Consider the following 18,063-nt stretch of genomic DNA (forward strand, 5'->3'; position numbering starts at 1 on the left):
AAACATAAAGCAAAGAAGCAAGATCGCAAAGGATACCCGCATATCGCACCGACAACAAGAGCTCAAAAGCTGTTCAGGAACAACAGCAAAGGAAACACTATAACCTCGGCCACTAACCTCTCTAATTATAAGAGCATCTGTATTTGTTCCCTGCTCATTAATCGTACGGCATGGCAATTTTATACTCACACATTTCAGTAATGCCGGATGGCCTTTTCTCGCTTCCTTTTGCACAAATTATAATCCGGATTCCGAATACTAGCATCTATGATCCCACCATGAGTTAATTTATTACATATGCAGCGTCAGAGAAAGGCATAGTGACAAATAAACAATACTCCGTAGATGCTACAAACTCTTCTTTTGTAACCTACCCATTCATGGATCTACTGAAAAAGGGGCAGAAAATGTGTCATGGGAAATATAGGGTCTCCTGGGCCTTGGCTTCATCTTAATATCATCAACTAAATCAGTTTCCTCTTGAGTGACCAGCTTCCTAATTAACTCTGGTTGCCTTCTTCGTGGCAAAAGAAAAGATTAAAAAAAACTCGGCTCCAAAGTTCTTGAGTTCTGCATTTGGATATGTTTTTCCATTTGCTTAACTTTGGGAGCTGTCATCGGTTTGACCAAAGAGGCAAAGACCAGCACGCAACCGGGTGGAAGGGGGTGAAAAAGCTCGGTTCCCGTCTGGTGGGGGCTCGAGACGCATAGTTTAAGTTCTTGAGCTCTGCATTTGGATATGCCCCTCTCCATTTGCTTAACTTTGGGAGTTGTCATCTGTTTGACCGGAGACCAGCGCGCGGCTGGATGGATGGGGATGTCTGTCACCAACTCACCACCAATCATTCTATCCATTCCAAGATTTTGTGTTCCCTGCATGAACGGAGTTATGGAGGTGTTTGTTTTCAGAGACTTTTTGGTGTATGGATTAAAAAAAAAATTCTTTTAGTCTCATATGAAACAAACAGGAATGACTTTTAGGGACTAAAAGGGATATTTGGGACTAAAGTAAAAAGTCTCTATGGAAGGGTCTTTTGGGAACTTTTTTGACACTTTTTTCAACAGTGTCCCTACTTTTAGCATGCCATTTAATAACTACTGCTACAATACTAGGAGTAACATGGTCTTTATGCATGTCATTTAATGACCTTTAATCCCTATTTAGTCCATGGAAACAAACTGATAGGGACTAGAGACTTTTTAGTTGGGACTAAAAAAATCTCAGGACTTCTGAAACAATCAGGGCCTATATAACTAATTATTTCCACACCATGAAAACGGTCAGTTGGTTCATGCGTCGAGCGTGAAAAACATGGTAACTGAACGAATAAACAGAGCAGCTACGTCACGTTGTGCATCAATTGAAATTGACGTAGAGGCCGACAATCGAGCTTTATCAGTCATGTAAAGAAAAATTAAGCTGAAAAGGAGGATTAGTTAGAGCTTGTAGAATACCGATGCTTTGTTGAGTGCTTACCGCTTCTCAGGACCTATTAACCATTTATTTTTTCAGGACTAGTAAGCATGCATATACATCACAAGTCTCGACTAAATAGAATACTCAAAAGAAGACATTCCAATGTTATCACTGGACTGCTTTCTCAAAAAGCAATGTTATCTCTGAACTAAGGCTGGTCATAGTAGAAAGTATCATATAGTAGTATCATGCATATGATACTATGGTATGATAGTACTATCTTTAGTGTATAGTATCATAAACTAGGATCGTAGATGGTCTTATTTATTGACATGCAAGACACATAATAGCATAGCATTTAACATGTTACGGTATCTAGCTATGTTACTTTAGAGGGTGCTTGGATACATTTTAGTCCCATGACTAAAAGTAGTGGGACTAAAACTTGCTAGCCTCACCCATGCTTAGATCCAAATATTAAAGAGACTAAAATCAAGTTAATGAGCATTTATTATCATTCAAACCCTCAAATCCAGAACTCGCATGTGTTAAAGAAGAGGAGTTAAATGAGGAGAGAGAGGAGTAATCCCTATTTTAGTAGGGGTACCCCTGACTAATTTTTTTTAGTCTCAAGACTAATTTTAGCCTCTCTTTAGTCAGGGGTGCTTGGAACTTTAGCCCCTTAAAAAGACTATTTTTAGTCAGACTAATTTTAGTTCCTTGGATTCAAGCACCCTCTTAACCCTCTCTCTCTCTTTTTAATTGTCTGCCACATCAGCATGTTTACTAGTCCCTAGATTATGATACTACTTAAGTTATGCTGACCATAATGAAGATATCATGCACTTGGGACTAGCAAACATGCTGACATGGTAAATAATTAAAAAAAAAATATTAAAGTAACATAGATAGATTCCGTATCATATTAAATGATATACTACTATATGTCATACATGTCAATAAATAAGATCACCTATGATATACTAGTTTATGATACTATGCACTATGAAGATAGTATCATATAATAGTATCATGGACATACATTATACTTTCCACCATAAGTAGCCTAATGCAAACAAAAAGGACCAAGTTAAAAGCACAAGAAAATTCGTACACACTTAAGTTAAATGAAATATTTTTATTCATATTGATTTTCACGTGTCCTTCCACAGTAAGAATTCACAATAGATCAGCTATCCAAATAATGCTGTCATATAATGCCTTTCTGTCTTTGGAAAAGAGCAAGACAGCTAAAAAATCAACATTTGGAAATATAATATCTAGTGCCAAGGACCCATCAGTGGCATTGGGTACACGATGGAGTTATACTTGCAATCAAGGATGCTTGACATATCATTACAAAAAATAGTTTGTCAAAGCTATATGAACCAACTCAAGTGATACATACCGCATTCTTCTGAGTTGGTCCTAACCGCAGCAACCATCTGACTTGTTGCATATCCCAAGCATCATTATTCATTTCATGATCATTCAGAGCATTTTCTTCAGTAAGACACAATCTCATTCAATGATGAACATGGCCACCAAACTGCAATCAACAAAGGATCCTGAGAGCAAACTTGGCATGACAACGTGAGTACCACCAGGCCGAATCACCCTTTCATCGTATGGGGTATACATGACGGACCTAGAGCATTTAAATGCAGTTGAATGCAAAACAAGCATTAAGAACTGAGAATCGCAAAGTTAAATCCAATCTACAAGTCCCTATGGCCATTACAATTTGAAGCAATCCACCCAAAGCAACTTCCCCGATCATGGATATGAGGTTAAAGGATTACAATTGAAATAGTATATATACCAAGGTTGCTCAATTTAAAACAAAAAAAACTCTGCACGCATCTTTTTAGAGTGTAGGCAAGAGATACGTTGAATTCCAACTGAAACCCAGGCTTGATGGTAAGAGATGAAGCACCACAAAGTGTCAAACAATTTCAAATAGATGATTTCGCCTGTGCTTCATAACCAACAAAATAATCGCATGAGTGCGATTTCACATATTGTGAAATAACTATAGGCTTTTGGACCAACTGAGCTAAAAAAAGATAAACCAGAATCATGCTACAAGATGATGATCCTCAGCCAACGACATATCAAAAGCATATACATCCTCTTACATGAAATAAAAACTAGCAAACATATTTAATCTTGCACTGCAATTACTGGTTGCCTCAAGGAATTGATTGGCAAAATTAAATATTGTGAAATAACAATAGGCTTTAGGACCAACTGAGCTAAAAAGAGATAAACCAGAATCATGCTACAAGATGATGATCCTCAGCCAATGACAGATCAAAATCATATACATCCTCTTACATGAAATAAAAACTAGCAAACTTATTTAATCTTGCACTGCAATTTCTGGTTGTCTCAAGGAATTGATTGGCCAAATTAAATATTTAATGAATAATAAGTCATACACTACCTCCGTCTGGAATTACTTCTCCCTCAAACCGACGTATCTAGAACTGAAATACGTCTAGATGGAGCGAGAAGTAATGCCAGACAAAGCGGTGCCTATTTATTCTTGCATTAAAATAGATTCGTCGAAAGGACAAGAACTGTATGAGATGTTTATCTTGAGGCAGTCAAATCAGGGTATATCTCCTTATAACAAATCTTTCTTGTAAATTCATCAAGAGTGTCAATAGAGCACAAAGATGTCGTGGTGATATTTATACTGCAGTGTCACTAATGCAATCTTAATAAGAGTAATTACACAATGAGCTAAATAAAACCAAGAAGATTAACCTTGTACTGTGACATCAAACCAAGAGAATAGAGGTTTAAATTATTGACTTCACTTGAAAGCCGCAAAAACTATAATAAAATCTATAACTGAACAAAATGTGGTGTTACATGGTAAGAAACAATTTTAAGGGCTAAAATTTTGTATTTTCTACTGTATATTGACCCCAAACTAAAATTGCCAACCATAAAAGCTACTAGCACTTGGCTCCTTAACAGAAGGAAATAATTTACAGACATGAAGTGTTGCTCCCCTTCTGGAGTTGCACCAAGATTCTGTAGGAACATAAATAGTTTACAGTTGATTTCGTACCCTAAGATGAAATACAAAAGAAAAAGAAATAATCTCCATGATTCCAGGTAAAAAAAAATTGCCTTAAGATGTGATTTGCAGTGTCATGACATCACTCTAAAAATTTAAGCGTAGGAATATGTGTAGAATGAAGTTCCAACATTTCTACCTAAAAAACCTCACCTCAGTGCCATCGACATATGGAATTTCAATGGGGGCACTGGGAACTAAAAACCAAATAGTAATGCAGCTCTTTTTTTCTTGTTATCTCAAGCGATCAAAGGATACATGGTACCAAGAAATTACTTTGCATCACAGAGTGGAAGTTGAAGTCTAGAATTAAACAAGGTACATATGTATATGTACACTTTTTAAACATGAATTTCTACTGCAAGTGTCAACCAAATCATACTACCACCGTTACATACAGGCACCCCTGCCCGGCCCTAGCCTCATGAAATTTTCTTTAGGGGAGAAAAATTCTCCGATGATCCTACTACCACCGTTACATACAGGCACCCCCACCCCGCCCTAGTGCCGTGGTGGTTCGGATTCAGAAAGGGGATGAAATGCAGGGTTAGTATGGTCGGAGGAAATCATCCGAGTTGGCCATGGAGTCGGTGGTCGGCCAAGCGGACCGGAGCAGCTTCAGGAGGTGCTGCGCCTTGCGTTTGGCACGCTCCGAGCAGCCGCCCTGCACCATCATGAGCAGCTGACTCATGGCACCAGCTCGGACGGCTTCCAGCTGCAGCACCTCAGACCCGCCCACCACGGCCACCAACGCGCCCGCAGCATGCTCAGCCGCACGCCCTGACATGGCGCGCACTAGCGCGATCACCACCGCGGCGCCACCTCCAGCGCCAGAGACAACCGCCTCGCGGCCACCGTCTGTCCGGGACAGCCGCTCCACCGCTGCCAGCGCGCGCTCCAGCTCGCCAGCGCAGCCACCCTCCGCCACTCGCCGGGCCAGAGCCGATGCGGCACCAGCCGATACAGCGCGCTGCCTGTTCTCCTTGGCCAGGCAGAGAGCAAAGAGGCCTCGGATCCCGACGCGCACGGCACGGGCATTGGCCTTCTCGTCCACCAGCGCGACCAGGCCTTCAATGACTCCATCAGCTGCGCCAAGCACCACCCTGGCCTCAGCCCCCGACACCGCAGCAGCTGCCTCCACGACGGCACCTGCATTAACCTTGGCCTCCAAGGTCGTCCCCTGGCTGCCAAGAACTTTGGCAAGCCTGGTGACCCTGTCTTCCCTGCCCACCACGTCCACAGCTTCCGCCTCCCCCATCCCTACGAGGGCGAGGACCGCCATGGCCTCCGCCTGAGCCTCCTCAGCGCTGCCCCCGAACGCCATTTCCACGAGAGCCGCCCTGGTCTCGTGCGTGGCCATGACGAGCCTGTTCTTGTCAGACTCCCTGGCGAGCGCCCTGAGCTTCTTGAGCACGGGGAGGCCAGGGCCCTGAGCGATGAGGGAGCGGATGAGGTCCGGGTCGGCCGGCTGCTTGGGCGTGGGGATGCGCTCGACGCCGAGGGATCGGTGCGCGACGCACCATTCTTGGATGAGGCGGCGCAGGGTGTGGTTGGGGATGAGCGTGAAGTCGGCGAGCGGCGCGCGGGTGACGGGGCAGGTGGTGTTCCCCGTGGCGACCCATGACTCGATGCTGGCACGGTCGTAGGTCTGCCCGGTCGCCACGGTGACGGGGTCCTGCATGAGCTCCAGCGAGATTGGGCAACGGAAGTACCACGGGACCTGCAGCCCTACAGTGTCCAGCCCCAGCGCCAGCGGCACGCTCCCTGGCATTGGCGAAACTCTACTGCTCCACGCCGGGCGGCCTTGTGATTTGGATCTGGCCTACCTAGCTTGCGATGAAGATGTGATGCGCGTGGGTGTGGGTGGGTTGGTGGTGGGTGGACGGACACGACACGGGGGTTGGGGGTGGGGGCGGGGGGGAAGGAGAGCGAAAAAGCGGACTGGTGGAGAGTGGAGATCGAGGGAGACGAAGAACGCTGTTGCATGGGCCGGGTCGGGCCTCGGGCCACGTCGGGCTCAGACCAGTCGGGCCGGACAGCCCGCCGCACGGCACGGGTGCCTCGCCGGAGCGCCGGAGCACGGCGCGCAGCACTCCGGCCTGCCGTGGGTCTGCTGGAGGAAGATGCCGTTGAGGACCTCGCGGTGGAGGCGGGGGCGCTTGGAGTGGGGTTTGGGTAGCGCAGCGAGACCCAGAGGCGGGCGAGTTGAGGCGACGGAGGAGGATCTGCAGGAGGAGCGCGGAGCCAGCGCACGGGGGGGGTGGAGGTAGGAGAAGCAGTCGGGGCAGTAGATAAAGGACAGAGAAAACGTGATTTCGAATCTGATTTTGACCGGTCAAAGCTGGGTTGCTGGCTGTTGGTTGGCCTCACGTGCGATAGAGAGAGAGAGAGAGACAGAGAGGTTCTCGAGCCCTCCTATTTGCCGGTCGCTGCGGCGGCACGTAGTATTTTTCTCTTTTTTTTTAGAGAAAGCTGCCACTTTATAGGTTAACTATGTTATCATTGAACTCTCGATTGACCAGCAGTACTGGCTGCTATAGTTGAGTTGTGGGCACTCTTTTCTTTTCTCTTTCTGAAAACTAAACACCTCCTCTTTTTTATTTACGGTTAAACTAAACACATTTTTGATTGGGCTAATTATCCGTTTGTCCTTAGTGGTGTCCATGTGCTCATTTTTGTCCTGGGAATCGTGCTTAATTTTGTTCCTAGACTGTGCGCAACTACTATGACGAGGCCAAACGGGCAATTTTGAGTCCATTCCATTTATTGACGTTGGTGGTAGTGGGTCCGAAGCTTATACGTGGGACCGCATGGACGTGGGTCTGGAGCTTACATGTGGGACCGCGCAACAACGTCTTCAAATCAATCCTAGTGTTCTAACCGGGCCACTCGACGCCACTTTGTCCCGTCACCGCCCGGCCTCCTGCTCCACTGCTACCTGCTCCGTCTGCCACCTTCCTACGACGCCACGGGTGGGACGCCCGCCACCTGCTCGACCCGCGGTGTGGCCTCATGGAAAATAATTTCCTACTCCGTATTAAAGTTGTGGCGTTTCTATTCCTTATGCCCAGACACATCTGAGACTGAGAGTTCTGGCTCAGGATTCAGCCTCGAGAGAATGTGTTAAAAGTATACTAATTAACCAAATTTAACTCAAACACTTGCCACCTCCGTCTCGTTATAAGGTTTCTCAAGAATATCTTGTCCAACACGGTGATCAAGATAAAGCTACAGATAAGCATATGTGACCATTGACGTGAAGCTCCACGATATTTCTAGGGAGAATGCATAGCACCACCTATGTTCCTTGCTTATTGACCGGCTAGCACCATCTATTGACCGGCTAACACCACCTATGTTCCTTTTATGCTAACTTTTTTCCATAATATTTACTCTTAAAGCTTCTGTTTGAACAAAAAATTACGCTAGACGATCATAGGTGTATTGTGGTGACCCTTGAAAAGCGCACAACTCATAAGTTGGCCTAGCTATCAAATGTTCAGTGAACAAATTAGATCGAAACAGTAGGCCATGAATTTTTAGAAGTTTGATATAAACCAGGCCAATCAACACAAAGAGAAATCTTTCTATTGCGCGTTTGACCTGTCAGATATACTTTGCTCGGTCGGTTATCACCACACTGTTATCACCAGAAGGCAAACAAATAAAAATGCTTGGTCGGTTCTATCCCAGATGTTCGCCACTCTAAAAGCAAAAAAACAAACAAACCTCACATTATATCCAACAAAAGCAGAGTGGAATGCAAGATGCACCATCGCCAAGTTAAGTAGCATTCAAGACATACCATGCTGACAAGGTGTGCCTGCCAGCTTTCGAGTGCTTGGTTGGAAATAACAAACAAAAAATATTTTCACACAACACAGACCAAGAGCAACCGGACTTTTTTTATTAACTAAGTAAGCAAACAAAGTCTTAAGTTCTCAAATACAAAACAAACTATGATAAAAGTCGCACACACGTGGACGAGAACTGCCACATTCCGTGAAGAGAAACAAATAGACCACAATGCTATTTGAATTCTGGTCAAACCTAACTTTGATCAAGATTTAAAGAAGTCTAAAACATCAAAATGAAAAACTAACCATGGATCCTTCTTAGTCACTCCAAAATGAAGCTGTGGTGAGGTTTTTGAAAATTTCATGTTCCAAACCCCAAACCACTTCTCTTCACTTCATACGTGAAAAACTTTCATTTGAATGTATGTAGACTCTGTTTATCAAATTAAATTGCTAGTATATGACATAAGAAGACTATGTGCGCTGATTTTTCATTTTTTTTGATTTTTTTTAGATTATGCCCATTTGAATTCTGGTCAACCCTAACTTTGACCAACATTTAAATAAGTCTAAAACATGAAAATAAAAAACTAACCCTGGATCCTTCTTAGTCACTCTAAAATGAAGCTGTGGTGAGGTTTTTGAAAATTTCATGTTTCAAACCCCAAACCACTTCTTTTCACTTCATACATCAAAAAAATTCATTTGAATGTATGTAGACCTTGTTTATCAACTTAAATTGCTACTATATGACATAAGAAGACTATGTGCGCTGGTTTTTCATTTTTCTGATTTTTTTTTGAATTTTTTATGCCCATTTGAATTCTGGTCAAACCTAACTTCGACGAACATTTAAACAAGTTTAAAACATAAAAATGAAAAACTAAGCCTGGATCCTTCTTAGTCACTCCAAAATGAAGTTGTGATGAGGTTTTTGAAATTTTCATGTTCATTTCCCCAAATAACTTCTCTTCACTTCATACAAGAGAGTTTGAGATACTTGAGATATCACATGAGACACACGAACTTTTCGTTTAAATGTATGTAGATCTTGTTTATCAACTTAAATCGTTAGTATATAACATAAGAATACTATGTGCGTTGATTTTTCATTTTTATGATTTTTATTATTTTATTATGCTCATTCGGAATCTGGTCAAACCTATCTTTGATTGCTCCAAACCCCTCCCAAACCCCGCTAACCCTAGCGATGAACAAGGACCGTCCATCTAACTCTAGCGTCGAACAAAGATCGTCGATCTGCGGCGAGGAGGAGGGGCGATCCTTGAGATGCAATCTGATAGGCTGTGCGATTTTTTTTCTCAACATACATAATGGGCGCGCTGGATGGACCGTTGGGCCGTCATGCTGTCCGGGCCTGTAAGCGTTGTTAATGCCCGTCTCGGCCTTTCCAGGCATGCATGCATGGGAAGTACGGCGACGTGGGCATCCATGCGGGGGAGGCGGACGTGGGCATGCATGCGCGGGAGGCAGACGTGGGCATGCATGCGCGGGAGGGGTTTCTTCCTCCTCCGCCTTCTTCCTCGACTACCGCACCCGCTGACCAGCCGGTCGCCTCGCCTGCCGCGCGCTGGCACCGCCGCCTCCTTCCTCAACTGTCGCATGCTGGCACCGCCGCCTTCTTCCTCTACTACCGTGCCCGCTGACCAGCCGGCCGCCTCGTCTGTCGCATGCTGGCACCGCCGCCTCCTTCCTCGGCTGTCGCGTGCTGGCACCGTTGCCTCCTTCCTCGGCTGTCGTGCGCTGATAGGTCGCGGTTCGGTCGCCTCGACTGCCGCGTGCAGTAATGCCGCGGTTCGGACGCCCGACGCCTCGACTGCCACTCGCAGTAAGGCGCGGTTCAGCCGCCTAACGCCTTGCCTGTCATGCGCATTAACAGCGCGGTTTTACCACCCGACGCCTCGCCTGCCCCCGCAGGGCTATAAAAGCCGATGTCGGCCCCGTCCCGATCAGCACCAACCCCTCCTCCTCTCTTCTTTCTTGCCACGATTCTCTCTGCCACAACCGACATGTCAAGCGACTCCGACAGCGACGGTGTGGCGTCGGGCGGAGGCGGGCTGTCCAGCCTGACCGCCGCCCAGAACGAAGATCTGGCCCGGTTCGGGTTGTCCGTGTCGCCGTTGGCAAAGCTGCCGCGGCCATGGTGAATCTCCGCCGACGTCCACCCAACCCTCGGACCACCGGCATTGAGGGAGAAACTCCGGAGGCACCCCGACGGCCGGTACGATAGGAAAGGGCGCCGCCGCTATTGGACAGGCAAAAACTTTGACGACATCGTCGGGGCGTTCAGGCGCGTCGCCCGTGGTGTCCCCGTCGGGAACATCCCGTGGGAGGCCGGCCCTTCCTGTCACCGCGCAGCCGCGACTGCCGCCGCTACCCTTCCTGCCTCGTCGGAGGTCCCTCTCCCGCCAGAGCAGGCGGCGCTGCACCAGGACGGCGACCCCGCCGACACACCTGGGTTGCTGACGGCGTTGGCGCAGTCGGCAGAGGAGACCGTGCGGGCTGCTGCGGAGGAGGCCTTGGACGAAGCACTGGCCGTGGCGGCAGTGCAGCAGGTCGTGGCGCTGGAGGCGGTGGCGAAGGAGGACGACTGGCTTCTGAGCAACAGCGACGACGACACTGACGGCGGCGGCGACACGGCGGTTATGGACCTCACAGAAGAGGATTAGATTAGGTTTTTTTACAAATTACCTTTCGGATCGATGTAATATATCCTAAAAATGAATGGAATTTGAATTGTTCCTTTATAATTTGCTTTATACATTACACCCACGGCTCTTTGTTGGGTCCCACAAGCCACGAGAGCAATGGTCTGATCACGTAGCACGTCTGTGCCACCTGATCCCACCTGTAAGGGCTGAGTCAAAACGTTGACCTGACGGAGACGGCGGTGTTCACGGAATGAGTCGGTGCGGACAAACTAGGGGCAAAAACTGAGCATGATTCACAACCGAGGGAAAAACTTAGCACAGAGACACCACTGAGGGCAAAAAGATAATTAGCCCTTTTTGATTTGAAGGAATTTTACTAGCAAAAATGCCTGTGCATTGAACTGATTAAAAAATAGCATATATCTCTAAATAATAAGCATTGCAAGACATTTACATGTGCACGCCCTTTGTTTAAACATGACATACAATGGATCTATTGAGGGTAGTTTTTTCCAAGATGTTATTTTAAAACATGAGATGTAGTCCCGAACCAACTTAGCTGAACGTATTATATCATCCCAAAACTTAATCAAATGTACCTAATGCCACGAGCTAAATTTAAAAGTAAATTAAAAGAAATAATATTGCAAACAAATTTAAAGTAAGTTGCTGAGCAAATAAATCTGGAGTAACACTCACTACAAGCAAAACATGCTTGTTTGGGGTTAGGCGTGATTGGGAATGATACCTTGTCAACACCTTTCCTTCCAATCGTGACGTCTTGTGCGAACTTCAAACCCTAGCTCCCTAACTCCAACACTCATCCTTTCTGGTCCCATATCATTCATAGTCAGCCTACCACCAATGCTTATACCCTAGCTCTCTAACTCCAACACTCATCCTTTCTGGTCCCATATCATTCGTTGCCAGCCTACCATCAATGCTTATGTGATTGTAGTACGAGAAACTTTGACGTGTATCCATAACTATACCATGCAAAACACTCCATGGTTCACTAAAATTATATGTGCAAAATATACCGTGTGTAGCAATTGTCATTATTAAATAAATTTGAGTTTGTGTGGTATTTGAGAGTTTACCTGTCGTAGTTGCCACTCAGTTGGCTTTTGACACCCTTATCTTCCTTTTGGTATTAAATCGCTGGGTTGCGTCGCTAATCCGTGAAAACACAAAATTATACTACTCCATCCGTCACGGTTTAGAAGGCGCGGTTCCGTTTACATGCATTTTCATGATAAAAAAGGATTAAGGCGTATGACATTTACCGCTTGGTTAATTAGGAGTACTAGTAGGTTGCATGCATAATGAAAATGTTGGGTGTGCACGCAGAATGGAAAGGCTTCATGCACGAGGACTCCTCGTTTAGTGGTTGTGTGAGTTACTCTGCATTATCTTCTGAAATAATTAGGCGTCGTGGGTTGTTTTGTGAATACTTGCAAAGAGTCAATCACGATTCACCTTGGTTCAAGAGATTGCTCATGCGCCTTCTAAACTGTGATGGAGGGAGTATTTAAATATGTAACATTTGGCTTATAAAGTTTTCATCTGATTATCGATCAAATATATGCATTTCATAGATACACAAAGAGTGGTCAAAATTTTATTGTAGAATTCGGATTGAAATAAACTTCTTTTGTTTTTCAAAAAGAAATAATCTCCTTTCCAATTGGGGAATTACATGTGCACATGATGGTCAATGGAAACAATATTTGTGTAAATCTATCCAATACCAAATCAATGAAATGCACGATGCAATTTCAAAGAAGAAAATGAAAAATCGCATCGGCCTAACGGTTTATATTACATTTTCTTCTTTGAAATGCTATTAGGAAAATCATCACCATGTCCAAGATTTTAATTTCGGAAACAAAATTTTCCGGACCTCACCAAAACCTGTGAAATTTGGAAAATACACATATTTTGAATTTGGGATTTCAAACTACACTTCATTTTAATGAAAGCAGACAATGATTTGTATATTAGTAATTGAGAGAGCAATATATCTGCATGGAAAACAGATTGAATTGGACATCTGCTTGACACCTCGATAATGTGTGCGTCAAATGATTCAGTAAAATAAATAAATTATATTAACATCAATTTGCTTGTTTATAGCAGAGTAGTACCTGCATACATCAAGGAGAGCTCTTAGTCATTGATCTCAAGTGTGTAAGGACCCCGAGGGTCGCTCTTGGATGTACATATAAGTGAATTATACATCACATTTTTATTAGCCCATGGAAAATAAGAACAAAATTTTCTGCTCTAAGCAACTTGGCCGAAATAGAACAATGTGTGTGTACCATGGCAGGGAAAGTAGTTACTAAGGGCATCTACAACCGGACTGGGAAAATTCAGCCCCCTATACATCCGCGGAGGCGTCCGGGCATGTCCACAGACGCATCCGGACGGCCCCTCATATGTCGCTTCTTGTATCCACATATCTTATATCCGGACTCTCAAATTCATGCAAAACCATACACGTCAATCACACAAATTAATGTCACACGTAAATAATAAATGTTGGTATCATACGTAATAGGGTTTACATCAAATTTATTAGAAGGGCACATTCAATCATCCCCTCTTTGATTTTCATTGTGGATCCACATATGCTCCACCAGATCATTGAGTAGTTGCGCGTGCACCTGATGATTTTGGAGATTCTGATGCATCCGCAGAAAGTTCATAAGCTGAACTACATCTTGATCTTCCAGGATTTCAACTTGTTCTCAAGGTGCTTCAAAATCATTGGGTTGAGCTACACCATCACCCTCATCCTTGACGATCATATTATGCAAAATAACACATGTCATCAGCTGTCGCAAAGTTTCTGATTTCCACATCAATGCAGCCCCACTGACAATTCCCCAATGCGCTTGTAGCACTCCCAATGCCATTATCCATATCCTTCCTAGCTGCTTCCTGCATTATTGCGAAGTGCTTTTGTTTCTTGCCATGTGGTTCAGATATGGTCTTCACAAATGCAGCCAACTGAGGATATATGCCATCGGCAAGATAGCATCCCATGATGTAGTCTCGATCGTTGATGATGTAGTTGCACAGAGGTGATTCCCCATTGCAAAGCCTCCTGAACACCGGAGATCGTTTAAGCATGTTGATGTCGTTGTGAGAACCCGACATTCCAAAGAAAGCATGTCAAATCTATTAGTCATGTGATACCACTGCTTCAGTATGATGGTGGGTTCTTTGATGTGACTTGAAGCATTCCTCACAAATATTTGGGGAAGTTCTTCCATTGCCAATGCATGCAATCAATTGATCCAAGCATTCTTGGAAACCCTCTGGCCTCTCCAATAGCAAACAACTTCTTAGTGTCCTGCACATTTGATTCTGTCAGATACTCTGCTCCAAACACCTCAACCACAACACGAGCAAACTTGATAGTAGTCTTTAGGCATGTGCTCTCCCCCATCCTCACCTTCTTACCAGTGGCATCTGTCGCAGTACGAAGTGCAAGCATTCTCAGAGCAACCGTGCACTTTTGTTTTGCACAGAAAGAGAGTTTTCCGCACAAATCCCTTGTGACCTTGAGGTAGTCATCGTGTGCCTCCACTTCCCCCACAATGCGCAAAAAATGTTTTTCGCATGCGAAAACAACAATGAAACCATGGATCATCCGGGAAAGTTGGGTTCAGAGCAAAGTAATCCTTCTGCATTAGCTTTGCTCTGGATACCCTGACACGATTGATCACTCTTCTCCCTTTGATTGAGCCCTTAAAATTGAGAATATGCTCCACCTGTTGGTTCATTTCCTCTTTCATGGCCATGAGCATGATCATGTCCACTTCTTTGTCTGAATTCGATGAATCAAAGAACTCATGTTCAATCAGTTGATCAAGCTTCGTCTGTCCATACTCCTCGCCGGATGAAGCATTGGAATCCATAGTTTCCCTAAAAAATTGACCAAAAAATCCGGTCGCAGTGTCTTCCAGGCTGACGATGACGTCCTCTGTAGCAAGGACGAGAAAGAAGACTCTTCTAACAGAGTTGGCAGGGCAGATGTTGTGAACAACAGTAGAGCGCGCGTGGTGGGGGAGCTGCCAGACGGACGACGCGAGGAGGAAGAAGAGAGGAAAACGCCAAATGGATTTGGATCTTCTGCGGGGTGAATTTGGTGCAATTTGTGGTGGGGATAGGTTGTCGGGTCCGATGTGGCGGGCGTGCCTGGGCTCTACCATATCCACCCCATATTTGGGCTTGATATGAGGGGCGCGGTAAGCGTGGGCGTTTAAGGCCCGTTTGAGGGGTCCGATTGGGTCGCGTTTTTGTGACCGGTAAGTGATCGGGCAGCCCGCCCGGGAGTTTGCGATGGGTATGAGGGGTCCGGCTATAGACGCTCTAACTGTTCAACCATTCCATATATTTCATATTCCATTCAAAGAGAAAAATGTGACAAACTATGAAAAAGACAATACACAATTTGTAGCATCAATTCAGAGGCAACAAAAAATAGGCAAAGGGAACCAATCTTCACAAGAAGCTTTCAAATAAAGAAGACAAAACCTAATAGTGATTAGATATATAACCACTAAACTAATTTAGCATGGTATACCTTGTCAGGCTAATGGGATTTCTAGAAGTTAAATAGAGCAGCATATCAAATTATGGACTTGGACAAAAGAAATACAGCTTTGAACATCAATTTTCTTCTTTGGGTCATGATCCATCCATCTTCCTCAGTTTTAATTCCTCTTCCCACCTTTACCTATTGATCCGAGACGGCTTGATGATTTAAACTCGCAGCCGTATTTAAATTGGTTTAAGCGAGGTGGGATTATATAATAGATGATCAAACCCTTTCTCGAGCACATATCATGGGTTAGCTCATTGAATGTGCTCTTCTTAACTCAGCGGCAGGTTGCAAGTTTGATTTATCAATTTCACATTTTTTCGCTTATAGACTCATTTTGCCTACTCACAATGGGGAGATTGAGCCTTTAATTTATTAGCTTATAGACTCATCTTGCCTTGGTATGCGGTATGTTACTCATAGTATGAGTAACTAGCTAAGTTACTCAATTTCTCTCTTCTCATTAATTAGTTCTCTTTGCTTCGGTGACATGTATGTTACTACTTATGTTACTCCCATCGCGGGTAGTCTTAGATGCCAATGAGCTGGGGTGGCCAGCCCACTAATCTGACCAGATCCCTAACATGGGTGGTGATTGAGCAATGCTAGAAGATGTCGCTTTGTGCCACTGAGGGGTGGGGGCTGTAGCCGAGAGTGATGCATCAGAGCCTCCTCCTCGACAAGGGAGGAGCCGACAGTGCTAGCTGATGTCATCACAGAGGTAATGGGAGTGGCATAGGAGAGTCATGGGCAAGTCGTTGCTGCTCCATGTGACTAGCATGGGGGTGTTCGATACGTCTCCAACGTATCTATAATTTTTGATTGTTCCATGCTATCATATTATCTGTTTTGGATGTTCTATATGCATTAGTATGTTATTTTATATTATTTTTGGGACTAACCTATTAATCTAGAGCCTAGTGCCAGTTTCTTTTATTTCCATGTTTTTGAGTATTGCACATAAGGAATATTAAACCGAGTTCGAACGGAATAAAATCTCCGGAATGATTTTTCTTGGACCAGAAGAAACCTGCCAGACTTGGAGTAGGGGGAAGGACACCTGCCGGGAGGCGAGAAGCCTGCACGACGCACCCTAGGGGGGACTGTTGGAAATGTGCCCTAGAGGCAATAATAAAGTGGTTATTATTATATTTCCAGTTCATGATAAATGTCTATTATTCATGCTATAAGTGTATTAACCGGAAACCGTAATACATGTGTGAATACATAGATCACAATGTGTCCCTAGTGAGCCTCTAGTTGGCTATCTCGTTAATCAATAGATGGTCATGGTTTCTTCATCATGGACTTTGGATGTCATTGATAACGGGATCAGATCATTGGGAAATGATGTGATGGACAAAACCCAATCCTAAGCATAACACTAGATCGTGTTTTTCATCTGCTAAAGCTTTTCTAATGTCAAGTATCATTTCCTTAGACCATGAGATAGTGCAACTCCCGGATACCGTAGGAGTGCTTTGGGTGTACCAAATGTCACAACGTAACTGGGTGATTATAAAGGTTCACTACAGGTATCTCCAAAAGTGTTTTTTGGGTTGTACGAATCGATACTGGGATTTGTCACTCCGTCTCACAGAGAGGTATCTCTGGGCCCACTCGATAGAGCATCATCATAATGAGCTCAGTGCGACTAAGGAGTTAGCCACAGGATGATGTGCTACGGAATGAGTAAAGAGACTTGCTGGTAACGAGATTGAACAAGGTATGGGGATACGGACGATCAAATCTCGGGCAAGTATCATACCGATAGACAAAGGGAATTGCATACGGGATTGATTGAATCCTTGACATCGTGGTTCATCCGATGAGATCATCGTGGAACTTGTGGGAACCAACATGGATATCCAGACCCCACTGTTGGTTATTGGCCGGAGAGATGTCTCGGTCATGTCTGCATGTCTCCCGAACCCGTAGGGTCTACACACTGACGGTTCGATGACGCCAGGGTTATAGGGAAATAGTGTACGTGGTTACCGAAGGTTGTTCGTAGTCACGGATGAGATCCCGGACGTCACGAGGAGATACGGAATGGCCCGAAGGTAAATATTGATATAAAGGATGTGAGGTTCCGGACACACGAAGTGTTTCGGGCGTCACCGGTAACGTACCGGGACCACGAGAAGGGTTCCGGGCGTCCACCGGGAGGGGCCACCAGCCCCAAAGGCTAGCATGGGCCAAAAGGTGGAAGGGAACCAGCCCAGAGTGGGCTCGCGCGCCTCCCACCTAGGCCCAAGGCACAACAAGAGAGGGAAAGGGGAGAAACCCTAGCGCAGGAGGCCCAAGGCCCACCTAGGGGTGCGCCTCCACCTCTCCCTGACTTGGCCGCCACCTCCCTGGTGCAGATGAGGCTGCCGCACCCCTTAGGGTGTGAAACGTAAGGGTGGGCACCTCCTCCCTCTCTGCCTATATATAGTGGAGTTTTTGGATGATTTGAGACACAAAAACTC

The 18,063-nt window shown here is 45.0% G+C and overlaps 1 protein-coding gene across 1 annotated transcript; it reads right to left on the reverse strand.

Annotated features, from left to right (window-relative positions):
* Window positions 1–4,706: 4,706 nt before the first annotated feature.
* On the reverse strand, window positions 4,707–6,829 carry LOC123403819 (U-box domain-containing protein 26-like). The gene has a single exon (XM_045097736.1). It carries the CDS (start codon window positions 6,277–6,279, stop codon window positions 5,056–5,058), a length of 1,224 nt encoding a protein of 407 aa, XP_044953671.1. The 5' UTR covers window positions 6,280–6,829; the 3' UTR covers window positions 4,707–5,055.
* Between the last annotated feature and the right edge of the window lie 11,234 nt (window positions 6,830–18,063).

Source organism: Hordeum vulgare, chromosome 6H, assembly GCF_904849725.1.
Source record: "Hordeum vulgare subsp. vulgare chromosome 6H, MorexV3_pseudomolecules_assembly, whole genome shotgun sequence".
Lineage (NCBI taxonomy): Eukaryota > Viridiplantae > Streptophyta > Magnoliopsida > Poales > Poaceae > Hordeum > Hordeum vulgare.